General features: G+C 42.6%; 1 protein-coding gene across 1 annotated transcript in view; it reads left to right on the top strand.

The window, feature by feature from the left end:
• The first annotated feature begins 3,110 nt into the window (after positions 1 to 3,110).
• Positions 3,111 to 22,652, top strand: part of AMOT (angiomotin) — a 38,461-nt gene continuing 18,919 nt past the window's right edge. Inside the window, exons 1-6 of the mRNA XM_074147296.1 lie at positions 3,111 to 3,290; positions 4,719 to 5,637; positions 12,157 to 12,610; positions 14,441 to 14,585; positions 15,983 to 16,075; positions 18,750 to 18,895. Of these exons, the coding sequence (XP_074003397.1) occupies positions 4,766 to 5,637; positions 12,157 to 12,610; positions 14,441 to 14,585; positions 15,983 to 16,075; positions 18,750 to 18,895 (1,710 nt within the window). The 5' untranslated portion in view covers positions 3,111 to 3,290; positions 4,719 to 4,765. The remainder of the gene's footprint in view (positions 3,291 to 4,718; positions 5,638 to 12,156; positions 12,611 to 14,440; positions 14,586 to 15,982; positions 16,076 to 18,749; positions 18,896 to 22,652) is intronic.

Raw genomic sequence — 22,652 nt, 5'->3', positions numbered from 1 at the left:
AAATTTAGTAGTAAAACTGAAAGTGCTTAACTGTACTGCAGCCTTTTTGAGGTGGTGAACCTGTTCCCATCCCACCTGATGCGTAAGCTAATTAGCTTCTTGGCTAAGCAGTAATTCTGGGCAAGTATGTACAGGCTGTCCTCACAGGGACTCTTGCATTCCTCTTAGTTTCACAAGCTAAAGAAAGATGCTTCTCTTTGCTTGTGAGGTTATTATTGCTCCATGCAGGTTAATTGAGCTATAGCATTATAGCCACTCATCAAACAGTGGTGAGTAGCTCACTTGTCTAAGCTTGTTTATTTTTATAATGCTGAAAAATATTTGCATGCTGTACAGAAATGTGCTGCTTGGTTCCTTACAGCCTGGCAGTATTATCATTTTAAATTCTTCATTAATCTTTCTTCCTCGCGAGGGACTGGCAAGGTTCCTGTGCATAATTACATGATGTTTGAGACAGAAGCCTCAGCTACTGAGTTTTACACAATGCCCTGCAAACATGGGTCTTTTCTTTCTTAAATAGTACCTATGCTACCTCCCTTTTTATGCCCATTCTTGATCTCAGCATGGTTATGTGCAATGCTATTTGCAATCCTGCGTTCGTTCGACCAGTTCTAGACTCTGATGTTTTGCTCAAGAACACACAACTCTAAAGTGACCACGAATAGTTTCAGACTAGAAATTAGAATAAGGTAGTAAGATGACAGAGCTACAAGGCTCAGGAACAAACTGTAAAATGGGTTCAGCCTGGGAAACCTCCCTCACAGTGGTTCCTTGGAACAGAATTGGTCTAAACAGAATTTTCCACTTGAAAAGCAAGGCGTTTCTAGGCTTTGTGGTTACGAAGAGTGCACCATCCAATCCATAAGCAAGTACAGTTTTGCAAAGTTGTTGAAGGTCTGAATTCAGCCATATCCATCGTAATAGATTTGGGCTTAAACCCCCAAATATGTCTGTTTAAAATGTCTATAGAACCTATTCCAATTTCCTTCCAGTTCTATCGTAACAACTTTTGCAGTGCACCTCACTAATTTCCATCTTTGGCACACTGAAAACTGAAATTACTGGAAGAGCCTAACACAAATACAATTTGGTGTCCAAATAAATAACACATGGGCTTCAGTACCGATTGTACTGTTCATTTTTGTGTTTCATTACATAAAAAAGTTAACTCACTGGTTCTGCCATGAGTTTCCAGCTTGCTCAGAAAGCAGATTCCAGGAATGCTGCCACCCAAATTAGTTGCACAAGATTTTCTTTGTTAATTAAAAATAATGGGATAAAACTGGAAAAAAATAAGCTTAATGCTAACAGTTGGTATTTAAAGAAAGTGGATTTGTTGGCCGGAATATCTTCATATTGTATCTCAGTCCACCTTTTGTTTTTGATTTCCCGGCGGATTCCTAATTTACATCTACACTAAAATTAGTAGTGTTCAGTTCCAGCAAATACTTTCTCTGTGAACTGTGCCCTCCCTTCATCAGATCAGCAGAATAAGTTTGTATTGCTGTGAAGTGAAACTCCGTGTGTGAAATGGTTGCATACAGAATTACTTCCTTGAACGTTTGAAGGAGTTAAACATACACAGATTGAAATTGTCTGTTGAGAAAATCTTTAAGGCAGAGAGGCACAATCTCAAGCTGCGTTGTATCTTTGTATTAAAAAAATAAACAACACCCCCTACCCCCTCCCTTAGATTTTTCCAGTTGAGACAAAAGAAATCTTTGGGTGGAAAGGCAGCATCATATTGCATAATAAAAGCCTTTTAATGCTGTACTAAAAAGTGTTGCTTAGGGCAACTTTGAAAAAAAAAAAAAAGTCAGTGATGATACTGGTATGAGGGGGACAAGGAATCCTCAACTTCTGTTGTGCAACACTGGGAAAAGAGGCTAGACGTTGCTGTAGTTATCTGCTATCTTAATGCCTGGTTTAAAGGTTCTTTACTGCATATTCGCTGGCAGCTGTTTTCAATATATCCCTCTCGAGCTAAGTCACCAGTTAAGAATTTGACATTAGATGTTTTTTTCAACCACCATCTTGAAGTACCATACCACACAACACAGCCTTGTTCTCTAGTTAGATATTGTTCATGTGCCTTGAAATTGCTGTTGACACCTCAAGTATTTAACTTGCAGATTGGAGATAATTTTTGTTGGGTGTGGATGCGTGCCATAATAAGACAGAGACAGAAGTATCCACGTCTGCATTCCTTCACTACATCTGTTCACTTTATTTTTTTTTGCAGCATTGCAGGAAATTAAGTTAAACTATACATCTCAGTGAATATTTTTTAATTTCACTTGTTCTGTTTTAATTCCCTGCCCTTTAAATACAAGCACACTGAGTGCACGTTTCACTTCTTTTGCGTCGTTTGCCTTTTTCTTTAGGACACCTTCAGTAGTAGATTTAGCTACCTCTTGAATAACATGCCTAAATACGTATTTTTTTGTGTTCTCTTGATTCTCCCCTCAATGGTTAAAGTTTCTTTAGTGCTTTATATTCTGAAAGGGAAAAGTAATGTAATTAAAGAATGTTTTGGGAATTAGAGCTGTGCTCTGCAATATATTTTTGGCATATACTTTGTCAGTGTCCTTTTCTTTCCCTCACTTTCCCAGCCTCTGAAATAAAGCTAATGTTTGTACACTGATCATTCTCATAGTCATTTCTGAGGCATAATTTGTTGAAGTTTATAAAGCATTTGACCATATCACCTTTCACCAAAGGATTTCTGCTGATATAGTTTGAAATGTACGGCACTACTGGAAAAGGAGCCATAAGCACAGGGTATCATCATCTGTGCTGCAGCTTTCATTCTTAGCAAAAAATAAAACAATGGAGTTAAGGAATTAGCGGGTTTTAATCAGTGTTTCACTTGGAGGCACAGATGGGACAGAGCATTACTTGGCAACATTTAATCTTGGAGCAGAAATTGTCATGATTAAAGCAGCAGCTGGAGTAGATTGCTAGGGACAGGGGGGTTCATTCATCCTAAAGGGATCAAAATTGTTGGGCTCTGGGAGAAAACAAGAAGCTACAAAAGAAAAATCTGAAATACGGGCCAATATGGTTTGTGATTTCTAGGGTCTCATCTGCTGATTAAAATGATGTTTTCAATGCTTTCCTCAGAATTATTTTGGAAGCGAGGAGAGTATCAAGTGATCTGGCCTACTGAAGAGGAGACTGAAGCCATCTCTGAGTGGAGATTTTGGACTTGCAGGAGGAAGGCTGTGTGTGTGTCCCACATGTGGCAGAACTGCTCCTCCTTACCAAGGAACTCAAAGTGAAGGAAATAGGTATGTGCTACTTCAAATAGGCTTTCAGAAGAATCATGTTCCAGGCCATTTAACATGGTCTGAATTCCTAGTTTGGTGAGGCAGCCTGGAATGAGGTGGATTTTAACTTTCTCTCCATTAAGGTTTGCAGGAAGGTTCTGCCTGCCTGGTACCTCGAGGCCTTGTGTTACAGGGGTAGAATCCTGCGGTAGGCTGGCCTGAGGGAGGAAACTGGGTGGTTGTGGAAACAAAGCAGACCCTTCAGGTCTCCTGATTCCTACAGTCCGTCTGTGGTTCTGCCATGGAACAAACTGTTGGGAATAAGTTACCTTTTGCTAAGGGAAAATGTTATACAGTAAAAAGGTGTCAAAATAAATTGCTAGAATACCAATGCGCATTCTGCTGTCAGGGCAGAGCCACAGCTTAGCCTACAAGTAAAGCCTACTCTCTATTATGAACTGTTCTATCTCAAAAGTAGCTCTGCTTTTAGTTAAGTGTCTCAAAGGTATCATTAATTTTGGATATTTCAACTCCTGCAAGGCCAATGGGCTTGAGTTTCCATGACAAATTCCTGAGTCCACTGGGAGACTGAGTGAAGTGTAATCACTGTTGGTCACTGACTTAATCTGTACTTAGGATGTGCTTGACATCAGCTCTTTGTGTTTCTCTCATTGGTACACAGTGTTTTTTCTGCCACTCAGAGGTCTTTTTCTGTTCCTTAGATCAGACAACTCTTTTTCCTCCTGCATTTGCATGTGTTCAGCTGATGTTATTTAGATGTGTGAAGATTTGGTTGCCTCTGTATAGCAGGAAGTCAGAAGAGTCCTCACTTGCACCAGTACATAGTGTTTTCTGCAGCAGGGAGACTAGGTGCTGATCTCACTCTGGGTATTTCATAACTCTAAAAACCTGCTGGCTAACGAGGTATTCATTAATTGCTTTAAGTGATCTAAGTTAAGAGATTTCTTTACTTCCTTTGAACCATAGACTATCTTAATGAGCCTCTCTTTTTTTTTTTCTTTTTTTTTTTTCCCTAAAACTGACAAATTGCTGATTTCACCCTTTAGTCCTTATCTGCCTGCAAATATGGGAAATGTATTTCACTGTTGGTAGCCCTAACTGTAAAGCAAACAGGTCTTAGGCATTTTTACCATCATCCTGTGAATTACAGGTCTCCTTTCCGCCTGCAAGCAGCCTTGCTGTCTGAGGTATTCGGCATGCATCCCTACAGCTTGCAGTCCTATAAATTTGCAAGTCACCTTTCATCACCTTGAGAGGCTTTGCCCCCTGGCATGCAAGTCCTTCTTAGGTCAAGGGCCTTAATGACCCCCATTGTTATGGGAACCTTTGGTAATCTAACCTGCTTTTTTTCTGTATTTCAAGCCATTGCTCTTAAATGTCTCTTGCTTGATCCACTCAGGCGCTAATAACCGTGTCTCCTTTCCTTAGGTCAAGGGCAGCTTTTACATTCCACCCAAAAGGCACCACAGTTTGAGATGAGGAATTCAGAAGAGCAAGCAGCTACGACAGTTTTACAGCGCCTGCTGCAGGAGCAGCTCCGATACGGAAACCCAAATGACAACCGTAACCTTCTTGCCTTACACCAGCAAGCCACAGGAAATGCCCCCCCTTTCAACAGCACTGGGAGTCCAGCATCTCAGAACGAAGGGCTGAGCTCCCAGGACCACCAGCTTGTGACTCATGCTGCCCGTCAGGAGCCCCAGGGCCAGGAGATACAGGTGGACAACAGCATCATGGAGAAGCAGCTCTCCCCGCGACTTCAGAACAGCGAGGATCTCCCGACCTATGAGGAAGCCAAAGTCCAGTCGCAGTATTTCAGGGGCCAGCCGCATGCGAGTGTCGGGGCAGCGTTCTATGTAACGGGGGTCACCAACCAAAAGATGAGGACTGAAGGGCGGCCCACGGTTCAGCGGGTGAGCCCAGGGAAGGTCCACCAGGATGAAGGACTTAAGGACCTCAAGCAAGGGCATGTCCGCTCCTTGAGCGAGAGGCTGATGCAGCTGTCCTTGGCCACCAGCGGTGTCAAGGCCCACGCGCCTGTCACAAGCGCACCACTCTCCCCCCTCTCTCCGCTCTCTCCTCAGCAGTCCAGCGACCCTTATAAAAATTCTGGCTCCAGTGAGTTCTACAAGAACTCAGTGCAGCCCCCTTCCCAGACCAACATGAAAGGAATGGAGCAGCGGGGTCCTCCTCCAGAGTATCCTTACAAAAACGTGTCCACCCCCTCTATGAACTGCAAACCTCAGGACTCAGGACATTTCTATAGTGATCATCGCATGAGCCAGCAGGGAAGGTCTGATGGGGCTATGATGAGGTATCAGCATCCCCCTGAGTATGGGTCAGTCAGGTAAGCAAGATCTTCAAACAACCTCCGTGACAGCCACGTAAGGAAAGACGGTATAAAACTCCATCCATTGTCCTCGCTCCTGAGGCACATTTTCTTTCAGCAAAGATCTCATCTTTATTATGTGAGACAACATACTGCGTTCAGCTACCGACTGTGTCTGGAAGGACTGTAACCTGTTTCGGTAGCTTTCCTAGAGAGGCCTGAATCTTTTTGAAAAAAACCTACAAACAAAAAAAACCACAAACAAACCAAAAACGAAGTAAGCCAGCTTTACTTTATGGCACGGGGAAGTTTAATGCTGAGGCTCCGGAGCCTTACAAAAGGTTTGCTGCAAAAGCTAAAGTTAAGGTGTGATTCATTGTAGAAACTTGCAGTTACTTATTGCAAGACTTAAGCTGCTCTTTAATTATATCTGGCCAGACAAAAGATTTTTTTAGACTGTATCTAAATGCTAAGCAGGAAAGGAGAAAATGAATGAAAGCAACTATGGTGCAGGTAACAAAAATCACCTGAGCTTCCTTTAGAGTTTTTCGAATTTTATTTTCAGTGGACCAAAGTGTAGGAGTGGAAAATGGAGTGTGCTTTGTGGCTCATGCCAGAGTTGCTTGTTTAGCTTTTGCTAATTTTCCTTGCATCATTTGGAATCTCAGCCTGTTCTGGTTTCCTCTAGATAGGGAGCTAGATTTGGCTTGAGCCAAACACTGATGTCCGTGTGGGTGAAGATGAAGTTTCATTTAGGTGGGCTGAAAATACAGCTTTACTTTACCTGTTTCCTTACCATCTCATCTCTGTCCAAGACCAGGTGGGATTTGGTATAATAATTTTGGCCCCATTTTGAAGCTAAAAAGGTAATACAGAGGAGCCAACAGGAGAATGTTGCTACATAAGTAAATGGTGAGGTCTCTGTGCATTTGTGTTTGCACGTACTGTGTTGTGTTTTGAGGGGAGCACGAAGAAGAAACCGGTCTGTATTTGGGAACAGAGTCTGAGCTTTGGGGAATTTGAATCTGCTCAGAACCTTCCTAGTCCTATGGGGAGCTATTTTCAGAGTTTGTCCACCATTGTTTGTGATCTGAAATGACTTCAGCAGCATACAAGCCTGATGAAAAGGCCCTTTGATCTAGCTAAATAAATAATAAAGAGGCCAGGAAAAGGGGAAGTAAAGGGTTTAGGGGGGGTAATGATTGTAGAAGTTCGTTGCAAATGTTTTTGAAAATTCAAAGGCCTCAAATCTCTGTGCACACAGGAAAGGGAAACAGGTCCTTGATGGTTATGCTGCATCAGAAATACTCAATATTATATGTAGTGAATCTGAGACGTAGCCTGCTTGCTGTTTAAGGGAGAGGTATTTGAAAACACGCCAACAGTCAGCTCCTCTAGACAGGGTGATTTTTGTCTGTATTGGATGGATCCTGGCTGCTTTGAAAGAACATGGCGGGGGAAAGGGGGGGGGGAGGAGAAAGGTTCAGCTGGCAAGGTTTCCAGTAGGGGAAGCAACTGAAATTTGTCTTCAAAGCATTGGGAATCTAATGAGGTTACTTTTTAACCTAAATAGCTGCACAGAGGAGAGGTTTCCTTTGCAAGCAAATGCTGAAGCAGTAGAACAATTGCAAGACTAATCCATAAATTACAGAGCAGCATAGCAAAGGAAGGGAGCGAGTCCTCTATTCCCCTCCCTCTCCCACACGCTTTAAGAGAAACTGTCATTTAGACAAGAAACCTTCTGTGTTAGTAAAGGTGCAGCTGGGTAATGGTGTGAGGGTTTTAAAGGCATACAGCTTTCGGGAGTGCGTTTGCCTCGCGCCAGGCAGTGCTAATGAGTGTCTTTGCGGCTTCGCTGGAGTGATACAGTATTTTCAGAGACTTCAGTTTTCCTGCACTGCAGCTCTGTTTATCGGGATTAATTTGGATTGGTAAATGTGTGCATTTTTTGAACTATGCGTCAAGGAAACAAAGCCTCTTCTTTCTGCTCGTGAAGCCACACCCTTTTCTGCGGGTTTTTCCCCTCATTGTTCGGGGGAATTTGAGGGTGACCTAACGATGCGGTTAAATAAAACTCGTTGAGCAAGATAAACATTGGGGAATTCACAGCATTCTCATGCTTCGCCCTCCCCAGTCTGGGAAAGGAATGGGCTGTGTGGTAAGTTTAAACCAGTCTGCAAACAGTTTGCCTCACCTGCTCCTGGGCGGTGTAAGTTTGGGAACACATATGTGTTCCTAATGATGTTGGTTTAATGTAAATACTGGGCATGCCGGAGGCATCTGGGCTGTTACTTAGAATTTTTTAAAGAAAGTTCAGAAGAGGGCTGGCGGCATGTGAAGCTTCCAAAATCCTATTCTCTCCCTAATACCTAGACTGTGCTTTAGCACTGGCATTGAAAACAAACCTTCAGGTCTAAGAGAAGACGAGTGTCTTGGGCTCAGCGTCCTGCGGGGTTGCGAGGTCTCCTGTGGCAGAACAGTGAGAGACAGGGGAGAACGGGCTGGTGTTGGTAGAGTTTTGGGTGCAGAGGAAGCTCGCTGTCTGTCTGATTCAAGCGCCATCCTCTGTTCAGAGCCCAAATGACTGAGCTCCTGCTGTGGTGATTAATCCCTTTGACTTAACAGAAACTTTTTGAGAAGGAGGTCTGCAGAATTTGTCCCATAATTAGTAAATCACTTCTGCGCAGTGCGTTCCCCTGGGCAGTATCAAAGTGGGGGATAATCAGGTATGACTAGGAAGCAGAACAAAAATGCATCGGTTTGATTTCAGCTGTCTAATCAAGCGGAGTCTGCTCCCTCTCGCAGTCAGCATTTCCCAGTTTGTGCAGGAGGGCTGTGGAAGAGAGGGGAGCTGTTGCTTCTTGAACATGAAACAGGCAGGAGAAGCTGGGAAGGCAGAAAAAAATGTTAACGAGCCAGAGACCTTTCCTGATCTCTTCATTCTTCTGCCCTCCCCACTTTGTTGCTCTACCCGCAGATCTTCTGCGTGACTTGATGTTTGCAATCCTGGCAGCCCCAGGACTCCTGATGGCTGGGTTTGCTTGCAGAGCTGCCCTTACTCCATATCTCTGTCTTCATGACTTAAAAGCTAATGTGACCCTTGTAGTTGCAGAACCATAAATCCAGGTTTGTATTTGGCCCGTGTGGTGTGTTTCTCTGATACGCACCAGGGACTGTAAGGAAAGCAGAGATTCTTGCATGATACGGTCTTCAGAATGAAGTGGCCCTTAAAGTTATGCTTTCAAACTTAAACACTTGTGAGAATTGTTGCTCTGAGGTTTTTTCCTATGTTTGGGGTTTTCAGGTCTTTATGACACCGAGGCAAATGGAAGGAGATGGAGAACAAAATTACACAATGCATTTTGAGAGTCTTTCTGCATTTTTGCATGAAATAGTTCAGATACAATTCTGATTACTACTACAGGGTTACCCAAGGACTGATTCTCTCATGGAGGGAAGTTTCTACTACTATTCTTTCAGCAATTCTGTTAGGTGACCCCAATAGTGAATTGTACTTTAAAATTTTGCAGTCTGGCTTAAAAGTCTTGAAAAGTCTGGTTGTGTTCATTTAGCTTTCTGAATCTCTCAATCCAAAACTGGTTTACCAGAGAAATAGATTTTGCAATTCTCATTTAAATCTCATTTTAATCTCAGAGCCAGGTATTTTGAACTCAAGAAATATATAGAAATATTTTATAAGACAAAATAGAAAGCAGTGGGGATGCTAGAAGGTTCTTTGAACATGTATATAAAAGTTTGCATACAAGATCTGAAAAGGTCTAGTTGTCACTGTGAGGTTACTAGGATTTTTATTTTTTTTTTAAAGATAAGATGTATTACCCCAGTTGCATTACCTCATTTTGCTAGGAATATAAATGCAGGTGTGACATTTTGGAAGCTCTAATGCTGTTGGTAATGCAACAGAACTAGAGGCGCCTAGCTCTCATATTTTAGCTTGAACCCACAAGATTGGTATAATTTCAAGATTATGAGATGCTTCAGCTGTGAGTGCCAAAATGCTGGAAATCTTGGAAATGTATCTTGTTAGAAATGCTCAGCCACAATTTCCTAGACTTGTTCTTTACAATAGATTTAATTAAAAAAAAGTCATTACCATGCATGTCAGTACAAAGGCTGTCCCTTCAGCATTTAGCTGCTGCTGCTGTTATTCTTTGGTCATCTTTGTGTTCCTTTTATTAGTGCAGAAATGGCAAGATTCTGCCCATGCGTCTCCGATGGCAGAATAACGAGATGCTTTTAGTCAAATAGCTCAAATTGTTAACACTGGGGTCTAAATAGGCCTTGTTAGGCTTGTAATATTAACACACTGTGATCAGTGGAGTCAGTCTTTCTGAGTAACTGCTTCAGGTTGTTTTCAGACTGGAAGAGAGTATTTTGTAGGTTCAAAATTGGAAAGGTGTTTTTTTCCATTCATGAGGCAGACTGGCAACATACCTCTTCTGATCTAACTGCTGTAGGTCATCACAGATTAAATGTCACAGCAAGGTTATTCCGTAATTGATTATAACATCAAAACAGAGGTGCATGCTGTTAGGTAAAGAATAAGCTCAAGGAGGCCAGTGCTTTCTGAAGATGCAAAGTTTTAACTCTGCACATAACTGGGTGAGCTAAGAAAGGAGCTGGAAACCACCTGAGACAAACCAGATGACCTTGAATGTGGCATGTGACAGTTTTGCCTCATTCTTCATTATGAGAACTGGCGAATAAAGGTAATGCAATAAATGTAACAATAAGTAGAGCTGACGTCCCAGGAGGGAAAGAATCAAATTGCTGCCGCTAAGCTGAACATTCCTGAGGAAATTAATTGGACATCTTTATTCTGTATGACCCCTGAGATCCTCATGCTGCATATGATCATTTCTGGGGAAATACAGCTCCTGAAATGATGTTGCTGGCAGGGACCACTGTCACCTGAGTGTGAGAAAGAGAGAAACAGTCACTACAGCAGTTATTATTTGCTTTTTTCTAAGTGCCAAAGACTAGATTTATTTCCCTGTTAAGGAATTTGAGCATCAGCTTGGAGGTTCTATGCACCTTCTCTGCTGGAAAGCAGGGAAAATGAGACATAAGATGCATGATATTGAAATAGCAGACCCTGTGCTGGGCTGAGAACGTACAAACTCCTACACGCGCTGCCAGCCAGATGTGAGTAATGCAGACGTTTCCTCTTTGGACGGGTATGAAGAGTTGATGAGTTCTTTCTGCAGAGAACAGGAAGGATGATGCTGAGTGTTTGCACATCGGCTGAGAAGCCCATTGTGTAACCCCTTAGTTCCCAGTTCAGCTTCATGCTTGCTGTTGTCAGTTGACATGCTACTAACGCTCCTGGTGTGGTGGGAGAGCTATGCTGCGGGCTGTCTTGTACACCCAGTATCGAGCAGGCGCATAGGGTCCTTCTAAACGCAGACAACCATGGGGGTATTCTGTAGCAGCTGTGGCCAGGTAGAACAACAGTATGTGCTTTTCCAGCTGCAGGGTTGAACTGCGTTCCAAAAGGTGGAAAATTATATCAGAAGAACAGGAGTGTTTCAGAACAAGTTGAACTGCCAGACAGGGTCTCCACCAGGCTGAGGTCTGTGCTTAAGAAGAGACTGGCTGCAGCATGGAGAGGGAATTTCACTGAATTTCACTGAATGACTTCAACTGTTAGAGTAAAGAACAACCAAAGAAGTTAAAGGTTGAATGTCTTTGGAGGAGGAAGCAAAACCTGCCTCCTGAGGTCACCCAAGCGTGATAAATCCACACAGTCTTCTAAGAGAGATGTCTTACTTGGCCAGTGTAGCAGAAGTTGAGCTGTGGATCTCCAGCGCCTGGGAAATGTGAGCTGGTGTTGCTTGGAGTTAGTTTTATGATAGAATCAAGCGTGTTATAGATTGCTAGATCTATCTTTGATGTACTATAGAGGTTATTGTTAGGAGCAGTAAATGTCCCTACTGCATAGGACTAAGGGTCGTTCTGAATCAGAAGGCTGCTTCTGACTCTTAGGCTGGTTTTCAGATGACTTGACCAGGCTGCAGCTTGTTGGTTGATAGTTCAGAAAGCTCGAATCAGCGGTGCTGGCATACTAGCACAGAGCTTAGCCAGTCCCTTTAACTCTGTATCCTGAACTGCAAGAGAAAATTAATTGTTTTCTCTATGAGAGCACATTTCAGGAAGGAGCAAATGAGCCCATTCCTAACAGGTCCTCAGTTTAGCCGTTTTATCCACAAAGGGTGGAGAAAAGTTATAAAAATTATTTTGGTCAGTAGTTGTTGATGGAGTTTCTCTTAGTGTTTCTGTACAAAATAGACTCAAGAGGGAAGACCTTCGTACACCTAGAATATATTTTCTAATAATGTTTTGATTTTTAAGCATTTTTTAGAAATAAACTTACAAAAATGAGGAAGACCTCACATGACTCTTTTGTGTGGGAAGACCTGTGCTTAGGAGCTACACAGGTCATCCCATGCCTTGTCACTGGGTTTGTGCATCACCTTCTGCATGACTTTGATGGAGCTTCTGCTCTCTGTTTTCCAGGCAGAACCCAGATGTGCAGCTGCAGTTACAACAGAGACCACCTCACCACCACAGCCCAACTTCTTCCTTGACATCCCTGGGATCTTTGACTTTGCTTCAGTCTCCGCCACCATCCAGGCTGTCCCCATCCCAGCATCAGCAACCTCTGACTCCAAGCCAGGGAGATCCTGGCATTCTGCCACGGACCCAGCAACCATTCTTATCAAACCAAGTCCATCAGGGAGATTTGTACCGACTATGCCAGCCCTTCCTAGGCCCGCAGCAGCAGCAAGGCGATTCCTATTCAGTAATGTCCCGAGCTCAGCAGATACCTTCCCCATATCAGCAGATGCAAGTAGATCCTTTTGCCATAGTTTCCAGGGCCCAGCAGATGGTGGAAATCCTGTCAGAAGAGAACCGGTCTCTACGACAGGAGCTGGATGGGTGCTATGAGAAAGTAGCCCGGCTGCAGAAGGTGGGTATTATTGGATGTCAGGCACTCTCTTCTGTCTAGTATCGTCCATAATTGAATCATCTAATCTGCAACTGTTATGTTCCTCGCTTAAGGGACTGATTATCCACTTCAGAGTCTTTTACATGCAGATTGATTAGTCTGTATCTTGTCCCTTTGGGCAGCAGCTTAACTTTGTCAGAAGATAGAATCAAAGCCTTCGGTTTTATTCTGACAGTTTATTGACCGTGTTCAAAAGAGCATCCTCATCAGCTATCTTGAGGAGGCTGACTGCTTGGCTGGCTTGGTTAAATTAAAGTTAGTATTAAGTCCAGGATAGCAGCAGGCTTCATTTTCCCATCGGTCTGAAAGACTTTGGAGGCTGCAGGAAGGGCCTTTTTGGAATGACATGAGACCACAGTCACCCAAGGAGGCAATAGGGGATATTGCTACAAAACTGGTTGGCAGGACAGTGTGCAAGGCAAGTACTGCTACTATGGCTACATTAAAGACATTTGGACTGCAGGCCTGAAACTAACACTTCTTTTGCCACTCTCTCAATACCACACAACTTCCATGAAAACGTAGTATTTTGTTTTGGATCAAGCTATTTGCCACCTCTGGCTTTATTTGAAACAAGTAGCACAAGTGATGCTAAAATGTTTTAAAAAAATATCCCAGTGAGACCTATCATTAACATGCACGTGTAGAGGTATTTTGATTGCAGCCTCGTAGAAAGAACTTCTTCATGACCAGGGACTTAAAGCTGTGCAGCAGGTCAGCTTTCCTTTTGCCTTGCAGCTGTGGAAAGGCTGATGCTACTTGCAATTTAGGACTTTGTGGACCTTGCTGTGCTCTTTGCACTGAGCAGTCTCCAGGGCCATGAAAACGCGTGGCCTCTTAAAACACTTGTTTGAGTTTGGGTGACCAGTGTGGTTTCCACACTCATTTATTCTGTGTGTTACCTCTTTCCAGGGACATATGTTAGTTTGTTGTAATTTTTTTGGAAGGTTTCTGTCCAGGAAATGCTTTAGAGAAATGTTTGACAGCTTCCTGATAATGAAAGAAGGATAAAAATGCACTTCCCTCTACCTCCCTGTTGATTACTTGCTGTAGACACTGTTGATGGGATTTGCTATTATGTGGATCCATACTACCATAGCAATGCAAGCCATGCCTAGTAAGGAGAGTTAGAAGTGAATCTCCTCCTCTGGGTGATCAGAGAAGCTTTACACTCAAGGCTAGAAGAAAGGATAAAGCATATTTTACCGCAAATGTTTCCCTCCCCCTATTTAATAAATTGAATATTTAGAAGCACAGCTAAGTTGAGAAGTGTAAACATAGAACATCAGGAAGTTTTACTGTGAATTTTGGACCATAACAATTATGGATCTGTAAGTTCATCAGTAATGCAAGATCTGCCATTAGCAATTTTTTTTAGCATAGTTTTGTCTGCCTTTCTTGTTTTATTTTACTTACTCAACTTAATATTGCATTAGCTATTTATATAAATGCTTTTTGCCTAAAACTAGCAGCAGTGCCAAGCTGCCCCAGTCTTAGAAAAAAAAAATAAATTACATTTGCACTTCTTCAGTTTGCTGTATCTATACTCTGATCATCTTAGGGAAACAGAGCTAGAGTCTGGAAGGAGAGTCCAGATCTTCGTTTCAACATTGGTATTCTTTGTACAGAAGGATCCACCACAAACCTGAGACTCTGCCGGTTTGCTTAATACACAGGTGTATGTTTCTTTCAATAAAGGAAACTTGAGAGAAAGTGATCTCCTTTCTGAGACTGAATGAAAAGAATTGTTAGTGATAAAATGGCAAGTGCTCATTTTCCCTTCCACTGCAGCTGGAAACAGAAATTCAGCAAGTTTCAGAGGCATACAAAAACCTGGAGAAATCATCCTCTAAGCGAGATGCCCTGGAAAAGGCCATGAGAAACAAGCTGGAAGGAGAAATTCGTAGACTTCATGATTTCAACAGGGATCTAAGAGGTGAATGAAGTAAAAGTTCTTCTGTGTTGGGTTGTTTTTTTATTGTTATACTTACTTGGCAGGACAGTGTTTTGCTGCAGAATTTACCGTGTCTGACAGAACTAGAATATGACAGGATACTCAAGTATATTCAGTACTCTGAGATCTTAAGTGCTTGCTGGGAGTACGGAAAAGACAGGTTTAGGAGAGTTCTGTAGTCTCTCATTTCCAGTCTGTTTCTCATTGAGAAGAAACATGTGATAAGCCAAATACCATAAACCAGATGCAAGCCTGGAATTCTGTCTTGTCTTATATCCTAGACGCAATTTGTACAATTTGTTCAGTTTATACAAATGGAAAGATGTTTTGCTGATGGCCTAATCCCACACCAGGCATGTTCACTTTATTTCCTGTCCAGTGACCCTTTTGCACTGACATACAAACTGCAGACTGTCTGTTCTTCCTGAAGGTCTTGTCATTCCTTATCACTGTAGGCATCTGGTTTTTTGGATCTCCCTTCCTTTTCCAGAGTGAGATGTCATTAGCGTCTGGTTCTTGCAAAGCAGCTGGGACAGTACGATGGCTGGGAGTGGAGAGTGATGTTGAATGGTATTTGACCTTAACATGGGTCAAAGTTTAAGCATTAGTTTGAAAGGTGAAAAACATCTGCAATTTGAGATGTTTCAAGGTGCACAATCAGTCTTTTAAACTGTAAGTTTAATTTTTTTATGAAAGCCTTCTGATTGTCCTACATGTCATCTGCTCTCACTGCCCCATGTTTCTTACTAAGACTGTGTTCCCAGAAGTTGTTTTGTGTCCAAGAAGTAAGGCCATACAGTGTCCAGTGCTATCAAGGACAGTACACAAAGGGCTGCATTAAATAATCTTATTCATAATAAAACACAGCATAAACATTTCTTTCTTATTTTCATAGACTGACATAAATTTCTAACAGCCTGCAGCGGCTGAAATGTCAGGCTGTCCTTAGGGTTTTACACTTTTCCCTGAAGTCAGGGAATTGGACAACGGTGACTTAATCTTCTAACTGTTGAGATCTAGTGGAGAATTACAAGGGAATCTTTTAATTGCATGATGAAATCTATTTGGGTGGAAATAATAAGTGGCCTTAATATTTGTAAAAATTGAAAAAATAAACCTCTTATGTGTTATAATTATTTAAAGTCATTTCTTTGGAACTTTATTTAACCTATTTTGTCTCATTGAGAATATTTTCTCAAGGACATAATTAGAAACATTTCAAAAGGGACTGCCAGCTTCTGATAGGCTTTTTACTTTTGACTGTGTAGAATTAGGAGATCCATTCCCCTAGCTTGCATTAGAAACGTCCCGAGCAGATGTGACTTAATGCTTGAAAGTTTTTAATTATTTAGTGTTCTTTTTATTGAAAAATTTTGCAGAACGTATGGAGACAGCCAACAAGCAGCTTGCAGAGAAGGAATTTGAGGGGTCTGAAGACAATCGGAAAACCATCTCTCAACTCTTTGCACAAAGTGAGTTACACAATCATTGTGGGTCAGTAGAAATGCTCCAGTCATCCTGGGAAGGAAAACAATGCAGCAGGTTAGCGTAGTTCAGCTCTGATGGTTTTCTACCAGGACAGAAATCAGGGCAGTGACAGTTCAAAACTGGCATTGGAGAAAGGAGAAGGAATTCAAGAATTCCTCTTCTGTCATTATCTAAAGTCCATTTGATGGCATTTATTAGAGATTTTGGAGCAAAAGTAGTTTGCGATTAAACTGTAAAATTAGTGTTTACCCCATAATGTACAGGATATTTTGTCCACTTATTTCATCCCTTGAACGCTTTGGAATTAAACCTTTCCAGGCTGACAAGGGTCCTGGCATGAGTTAAGGCCAGTGGAACTGGAACCTGGTAGGTCTGCTATCTCTTTCCTCTTCTTTAATTTGTCACTGCCCTATCCAGTTCAGCAAAACAGGGGATGAGCACTGCCTGCAGTGTGCTGAGCTGGGTAAGGGTCATTAATTCTGTCCACAGCAGTGGATTTATCACACAACAAACCAAAATGACGGATGTAAAATGCTGCTTTTCCTTTGTACTGAAATGTCTTGAGGCCGATGGCAGTGAGCCAACTTTTCTGTCATCCCATAGCATACTCCACCCTTCTGACAACGCTCACTTTTCTCCAATTGTTATATAAAAAGGTAATGCATTAAAATTGCAAAATGGAGATTTTCTGTGGTGTAACACACACTGCTTCTGCTCTGACAAATGCTGGTCTCCCTCTTTTCTGTTGTCTTTACCTTACTCCTTGTGGCTTACATTACAAGCAGATGGCTGTCAGGGTGTGAATTCAAAACTGGTGGTAGTAGAAAGTCTGTGAGTTTAGTCTTGCATTCAGACTGGCTGGGTGGACTTAGAGGTTTATAGGTTCATCCAGAGAGGTGGGAAGGCCAAAGCTGTGAGGCCTCATGTTCAATTTCTCCTTTTGGATGAACCATAGTGCTATATTTCGTCAGTCCCAGCATTTCAACGGGTGCTGTAGGCACTTGTAAAGTGAAGCAGTACTAATTTGGGGAAAAGTCTGGAACAAAACCTCCAAAAGCCTTGCTGCAAGCACTTACAGATTAACAAACAGGCTGCTGGCACTGATTGATACCTGCTGGCATAGTGCCACCCTGTCTCATCTCTGCCCATTTTCTGCAACACATTTTAACGTGCTGACACTGTCAGTAACTTATTTCCTGGGTGGAGGAGAAATACTGAGATGGGAGAGATGGGGGAAAGAATAGGTAGGTGGTGACATTAGCCTTTGTCCTTGTGTCTTATGTCACTCTGCAGAGCAAATCTGTGGCGTTCTGGGTGCTGTTGGTGGACAGGTTTGTTTTGCAACCTGTGTGTGGGCTGTGTTGATTCCTTAGCAGAAGGGAATCTTTAGCTACTCCGTGTTGCTAAAGCTTTGCTCCTGGCTCTCTGCTGTCAGAAGAAAGGAAATAATTGTGGTCCTGTAAATATAGTTATGCACATGCTTGCACAAATGGGCCTGTGTAGTACTCCATATGCTGCGTACTGACACCCAGGATCTAGTTCCTGTTTTTCAAGCCTTCCACTCCTTGTCCTCATTCCTTTGTCGTGGGATATTGGTTTCTGGAATGCAGTTTCTCTGGTGTCATCAGTGCTGGGTGTAGATCACTCCAGGGAGTATTCTGTGGTTATGTATCCAGCAAGTGTGCTAATGTTATCATTGTAGCTGGTTGGCTTGAGCTGGGAATGACAACATATACAGAGGACATCAGCTCTGTGTTGTGTCTTTGCTTTACACCCCTGTGTGATAATTTGTCCAGTCCCCAATTATTTTATCCTATTTATGTTTTTTGAAGGCAGTTGCCCTGTTTCTGAAACACACAGCTGAAATGGAAAGTGAGCTGCTCCCACTAGGTCCATTTCTTTCTGGAGAGCAGCAGAAAAGGACTGGCTGCTGTGCCTGGGGTGGCTTTAGAGCATCAGATGTGGACTTTCAGTGCTGGGGAAAAGGCTTTCTCGAACTGCAGATTTGCTTTGAGCAGTGACAGAACAGGTATATATATATATGCCTCAGTTCTGGCCCAGGGGGTTGTTTTTAAGGACAGTAGAGGAAGACTGAGGAATTCTTATTGGTCACTTGTTTTCTGATTCCTCTGATGGTACTGTCAGCAAAGTGGGACAACAGAGTTTTACTTTGAGAAGGAGGACAGCTGGCCCAGGCAGAACAGCCTGCCTTCCTGATCAGTATGGAAAAAAAGGAGCACAAGTTTTTCAGGCACAGAAGTCTGCCATCTCCTCTCCCCAGACTGGGATATTAAAATTACCAAGTTTGTTTTCCACTGCTGAAAGCTCAGAGGTAAAGAGGTGCCAAGTTTCACTAACCATCTGCATAATCAGAGCAAATTGCCTAACTGTACTGAGTGATGCACCTTCTATTCCTTCTCACTAGCATTGTGGCGCATTGTTACTTGAAGGTACCATGCTTGTTTTTCAGGGTAACAAGTCCTTCTCTTCCTTCAAAGCTATGTACTTCCCCCTGCTCCTTCCCCAACACTAGATTTGCATTCTCTCTCTTGTGAGAAGCTCCAGTACAATCTTTCCTTCACATCGGGAGTGAAAATCTCCTGAAAGCTGGGTAGAGACAAGTGCTATTGATTGATAATCCTCACTTTGTTTTGATAGACAAGGAAACACAGCGGGAAAAAGAGAAACTGGAAATAGAACTGGCTGCTGCACGCTCCACCAACGAGGACCAACGAAGACACATCGAGATCCGAGACCAGGCCTTGAACAATGCTCAGGCCAAGGTGGTGAAACTGGAGGAGGAGGTAAGGATGCTGGAGGAGAGAAATTAGGGTAGTTTGGGTTCCAGTAAAAGTGACTGTGGGAATGAGTTTGTCCTGTGCAAATTATAAGAAAAATCTGCTTGCTTCAAAGCTGTTTATATCAGCTTAGCTTTGTGTTGGTTAGCTAAACCACTGAACTGTGCACAGATAAGCCACAAATCTGTATTTCTGTGGAAGTGCTTTCGTCTAAGCAGCCATGTTTCGTTTTCTTTTTGTTTCAACTGATAAAAGTGGGCTGGAACTGAAATTCCAGCCCTGGCAACCTCCTGAACTTGGCAGAAATTCAGATCTGGATGGACTTCTAACTAATACCAAATGAATGCAGCTGGTCCCCTTGCCAGGTGTTCTACTTAAAACAGGTTATCATGGTGCACAGTGCAGATCACCGTATGTGCCCAGCATTTGTAATAACCTGGGCATGACCTTGGTTGTTTTCTCTCCCTTTCCTCCCAAGAGGGGATAATGCATATGAGCTCCTTAACTGGGCAGTTTTCACAGCAGTTTCTTTTATAGCCTTGTCCCTGCCACTCACGCATGGCTCTCACCTCGCTGGCCTTCTGCATCATAGTGCTGTCCTCTTTCCTCCCGCCTACTCCTTTCCTCTCAAAGGCTCCATTTCCCACTCCCTTCCTTTACTCCTACTCTTCCTCCATAGAGAGCCTCTGGAGGAAATCTCATGACCAACCACGCTTCCTCCATTGCAGATTTGTTCTCTCCTCCTTCAATTCTGCCGTATTCCTGCCCTCTAGCACTCACCATCACCCTCAGTTGAGCACTGCACCTATATCCACCTGCATCTTGCATCTTTAGAGACATTCCTCAAACCCTCCCCTTGTCTGCTTCTACTTCTCTCTGTTCAGGATCCCATTGTGCCAAGAGAGGAGGAATGATCAAATACGAAATGAACATCCTCCTATCTTGTCTCGCCTGCCTTCCTCCTCTCCCAGGTACAGATGTAGCTGCCTTCCTAATTTTAGCCTGCTCTTCTCTAAGCTCTGTATTTGCCTCAGTAGCCCTTCCCCTGAACCTTTCTGTGTTTCTGTCCCTGGTGTCCTTAATTTTTGCCCCTTGTAGTATCCTTCTTTTAATCTCTTCAGCTTCATGGAAGCGCTCCCTCAATCTCTTCTTTCCTGGATCTGCCCTGCTCATTCAGGATGTTGTTGCAGGGTCACCTGCCATCATACCTTATTAGTCTTTCTCCCCAGTGCTCCACCTCGCTTTCCTTTCTCCACATCAAATTCAGGCAGTTCCTCTGTGCTTTCCAGGCCCCTCATGGCTTACCCAACCCTGTTTCTCTTCTCCCCTTGTTGCTGAGAGAATGCCTTCTACCTTCGTCCTTCTCAATTTCCAACCTCCCCTTCTTCCCCACCCCAAACAAGTACTTCTTTGCTTTTTCCCAGACTGTCCTCACGTTCACTGCAAACGCTGGCAAGGCCACTTTGAAGTGTCCTTTGCTGGGATGCTCACAACATGGTTGGCAGAGGGTAGGCCACGGTTCATTCCAACACAGAGACTGTCTACTTGGCCTGCCCTACGTGTGTGTTTCCTTCTGTTGTCTCCAGTCCCAGACTTAGCCTGTGAACTTAGGGGGAAATGAAACAGGGAGCTTTCATTTGTAGAGCACTTAGCATTTCCAGGCTGGGGTACAGGTACACAGGACATCCTTGTGGCTTCCCTGGAACTATTCACATGCTTGGAGTCAATGTGTATAGAGGTGCTGCGATCAGCCGGGGCCAGCGCACACCTGGCTAGATTGAACCTCTGTGTAGGCACTAATATTGGCTCCCTCACAGTAAAGTTGAAGTCTTTATGGGTAATAATAATTGTATGTTTTCTTTTCAAAAGACCTCTCTTGTTTTGCTAGAATAATTGGGTTCAGTGCTGTTGCAAATTATTTCTGCCTAGGTAGAATAGTAAAATAGGTAAGTAACTGTGGGCTGTATTGCATGATAGCTTAAAAAACACTTATACGCTGATATAAAGTGAAATGCCCTGCATGAGGGCTTGTGGTCATTTCCATCCAACCTTTGCTCGAATCCCAGGGTGCGCAGGAAATGCCACCCTTCCTGTTGTAGATAAATATGGAAGTGTCTCAGTGATGGAGCAGGAATTAACTCTGCTTTTTCCTAGAGGTGAGGGGGAATAAGGGGAAACAGAAGGCATAAAGAGTCACTTTTGCAGGTTTCCCAAATCGCTTTTTAATGAAATACTTAGGATTATGAAGCATTTGTTGCCTCATTAGTATTAAATTGTGGGAACTTCTCAAATCCCCAAGCTGTTTGGTAACTTTCTGAAAGACAGCCAAGCAAGCTGTTCAGCGCTGAGGGCACCATTTAGAAGGGACTGTAAACGTCAGTCTGAGTTAGTGACGTTCAGTGGACGAGATATATGAACAATTTGTCAATTATTTCTTATATTCCTGCCATCTTAATCTGAGTTACTAGTCCCTGTAATTGTCAGGAATTTCTAAGATAGTCCTGCAGAAGAGGGTGGAGTTTCTTATGCTAAGGCTTGGCAGCCACTCTGGCTCCGGGCCTGAGGGGGGTGTGCATATTTCATTTGTTGCATCCTGTAATGTAAATTTTCAGCTTTTTTTTTTTTTCTTCCTTCTGTTTTGACTTCCTATTAAGCAGAGTTACCCTGCCTTATATGCACCAGATCCTTTCTAAAAGGAATATTTCCTTTCTAATGAGAGCTATAAGCCATATATCACTATAGCTGAATTTAAATATTGCATTGGAAATGGAACTTCCAGATTCTTTTTAAAATCCACTGCCTGAATTGCCAGTTTGGACAAAACCACCCATCTGTAAAATGTAGATACTTGTCTACTGCTATGGAGCTTTGAGAGCTTTTATGTATGTTGGATTTTAGCATCCAACGTAGAGGGAAGCAAGAGATAAAGGGATGCTAAATGTGAAGGAGAAAGGAATGATCTTGGAGATACTGAAGTATAGTGTGAAGCAATTGGAAGCAAAAGTAGACAGTCACAGAATACTTGCCCTGGTCTGTCAGCAGGGGTGAAATGACTCTTCACATTCAGAACAAGCTGTTGTTAAAGTTTTTGATAGTGTGGAGTTTATTTCTGCTAAAAAGCTTAAACCAAACATAAATATGTCTATAAACAGTAGTATGTATATGTTTTATATGTAATATTTAAACTTTACTACTTTCCTATCGTACATGAAGATACCTAGTTGTTAACCCCTATTTTCCATTTTCATTCTTCTCTTAGATGCATGTCGGTAGCTTATTAAAATGGTTTCTAGTGAAGTGTTATTCTGTGGTTTTTAAAATCAAAACTTCAGGTTATTTTCATAACATGCAATAAATTTGAGATAAATTGAATATATTTGAGGTAAAATGCATGTTGGGTTAAAGCCATATGTCACAGTCAGCAATGGTTAGTGATAATAATATTTGCAGCTAAAGCAATGAAAAATTCTCATTTTGAAGCATGGATTGTCATAACGGTCTCAATTTTGATGTAAATGTTTGAATGGCTGCAACGTGCAGCAGGTTTGTAGCCGGTAGATGGTCACAGATGGCCCGTATCTGTGAGCTTTAACCATGATTTAACCAACATTTGTGAGCACGCACCTTGAGAGCCTTCAGCAAACCGAGCAGACGGTTAAACTTTGCTTTGCTCTGGGCCAAAGGCAGAGTTTCTGGGTTTAGAGAAAGGACCATCCTGACCAGCCTGAGATTCTGGGTAAAGGCTGGCTTATTGTGAGTCCTT

Source organism: Numenius arquata, chromosome 5, assembly GCF_964106895.1.
Source record: "Numenius arquata chromosome 5, bNumArq3.hap1.1, whole genome shotgun sequence".
NCBI classification, from domain to species: domain Eukaryota; kingdom Metazoa; phylum Chordata; class Aves; order Charadriiformes; family Scolopacidae; genus Numenius; species Numenius arquata.
Note: the sequence above shows the minus strand (reverse complement) of the source record. Positions and strands in the feature narration are given on the sequence as shown.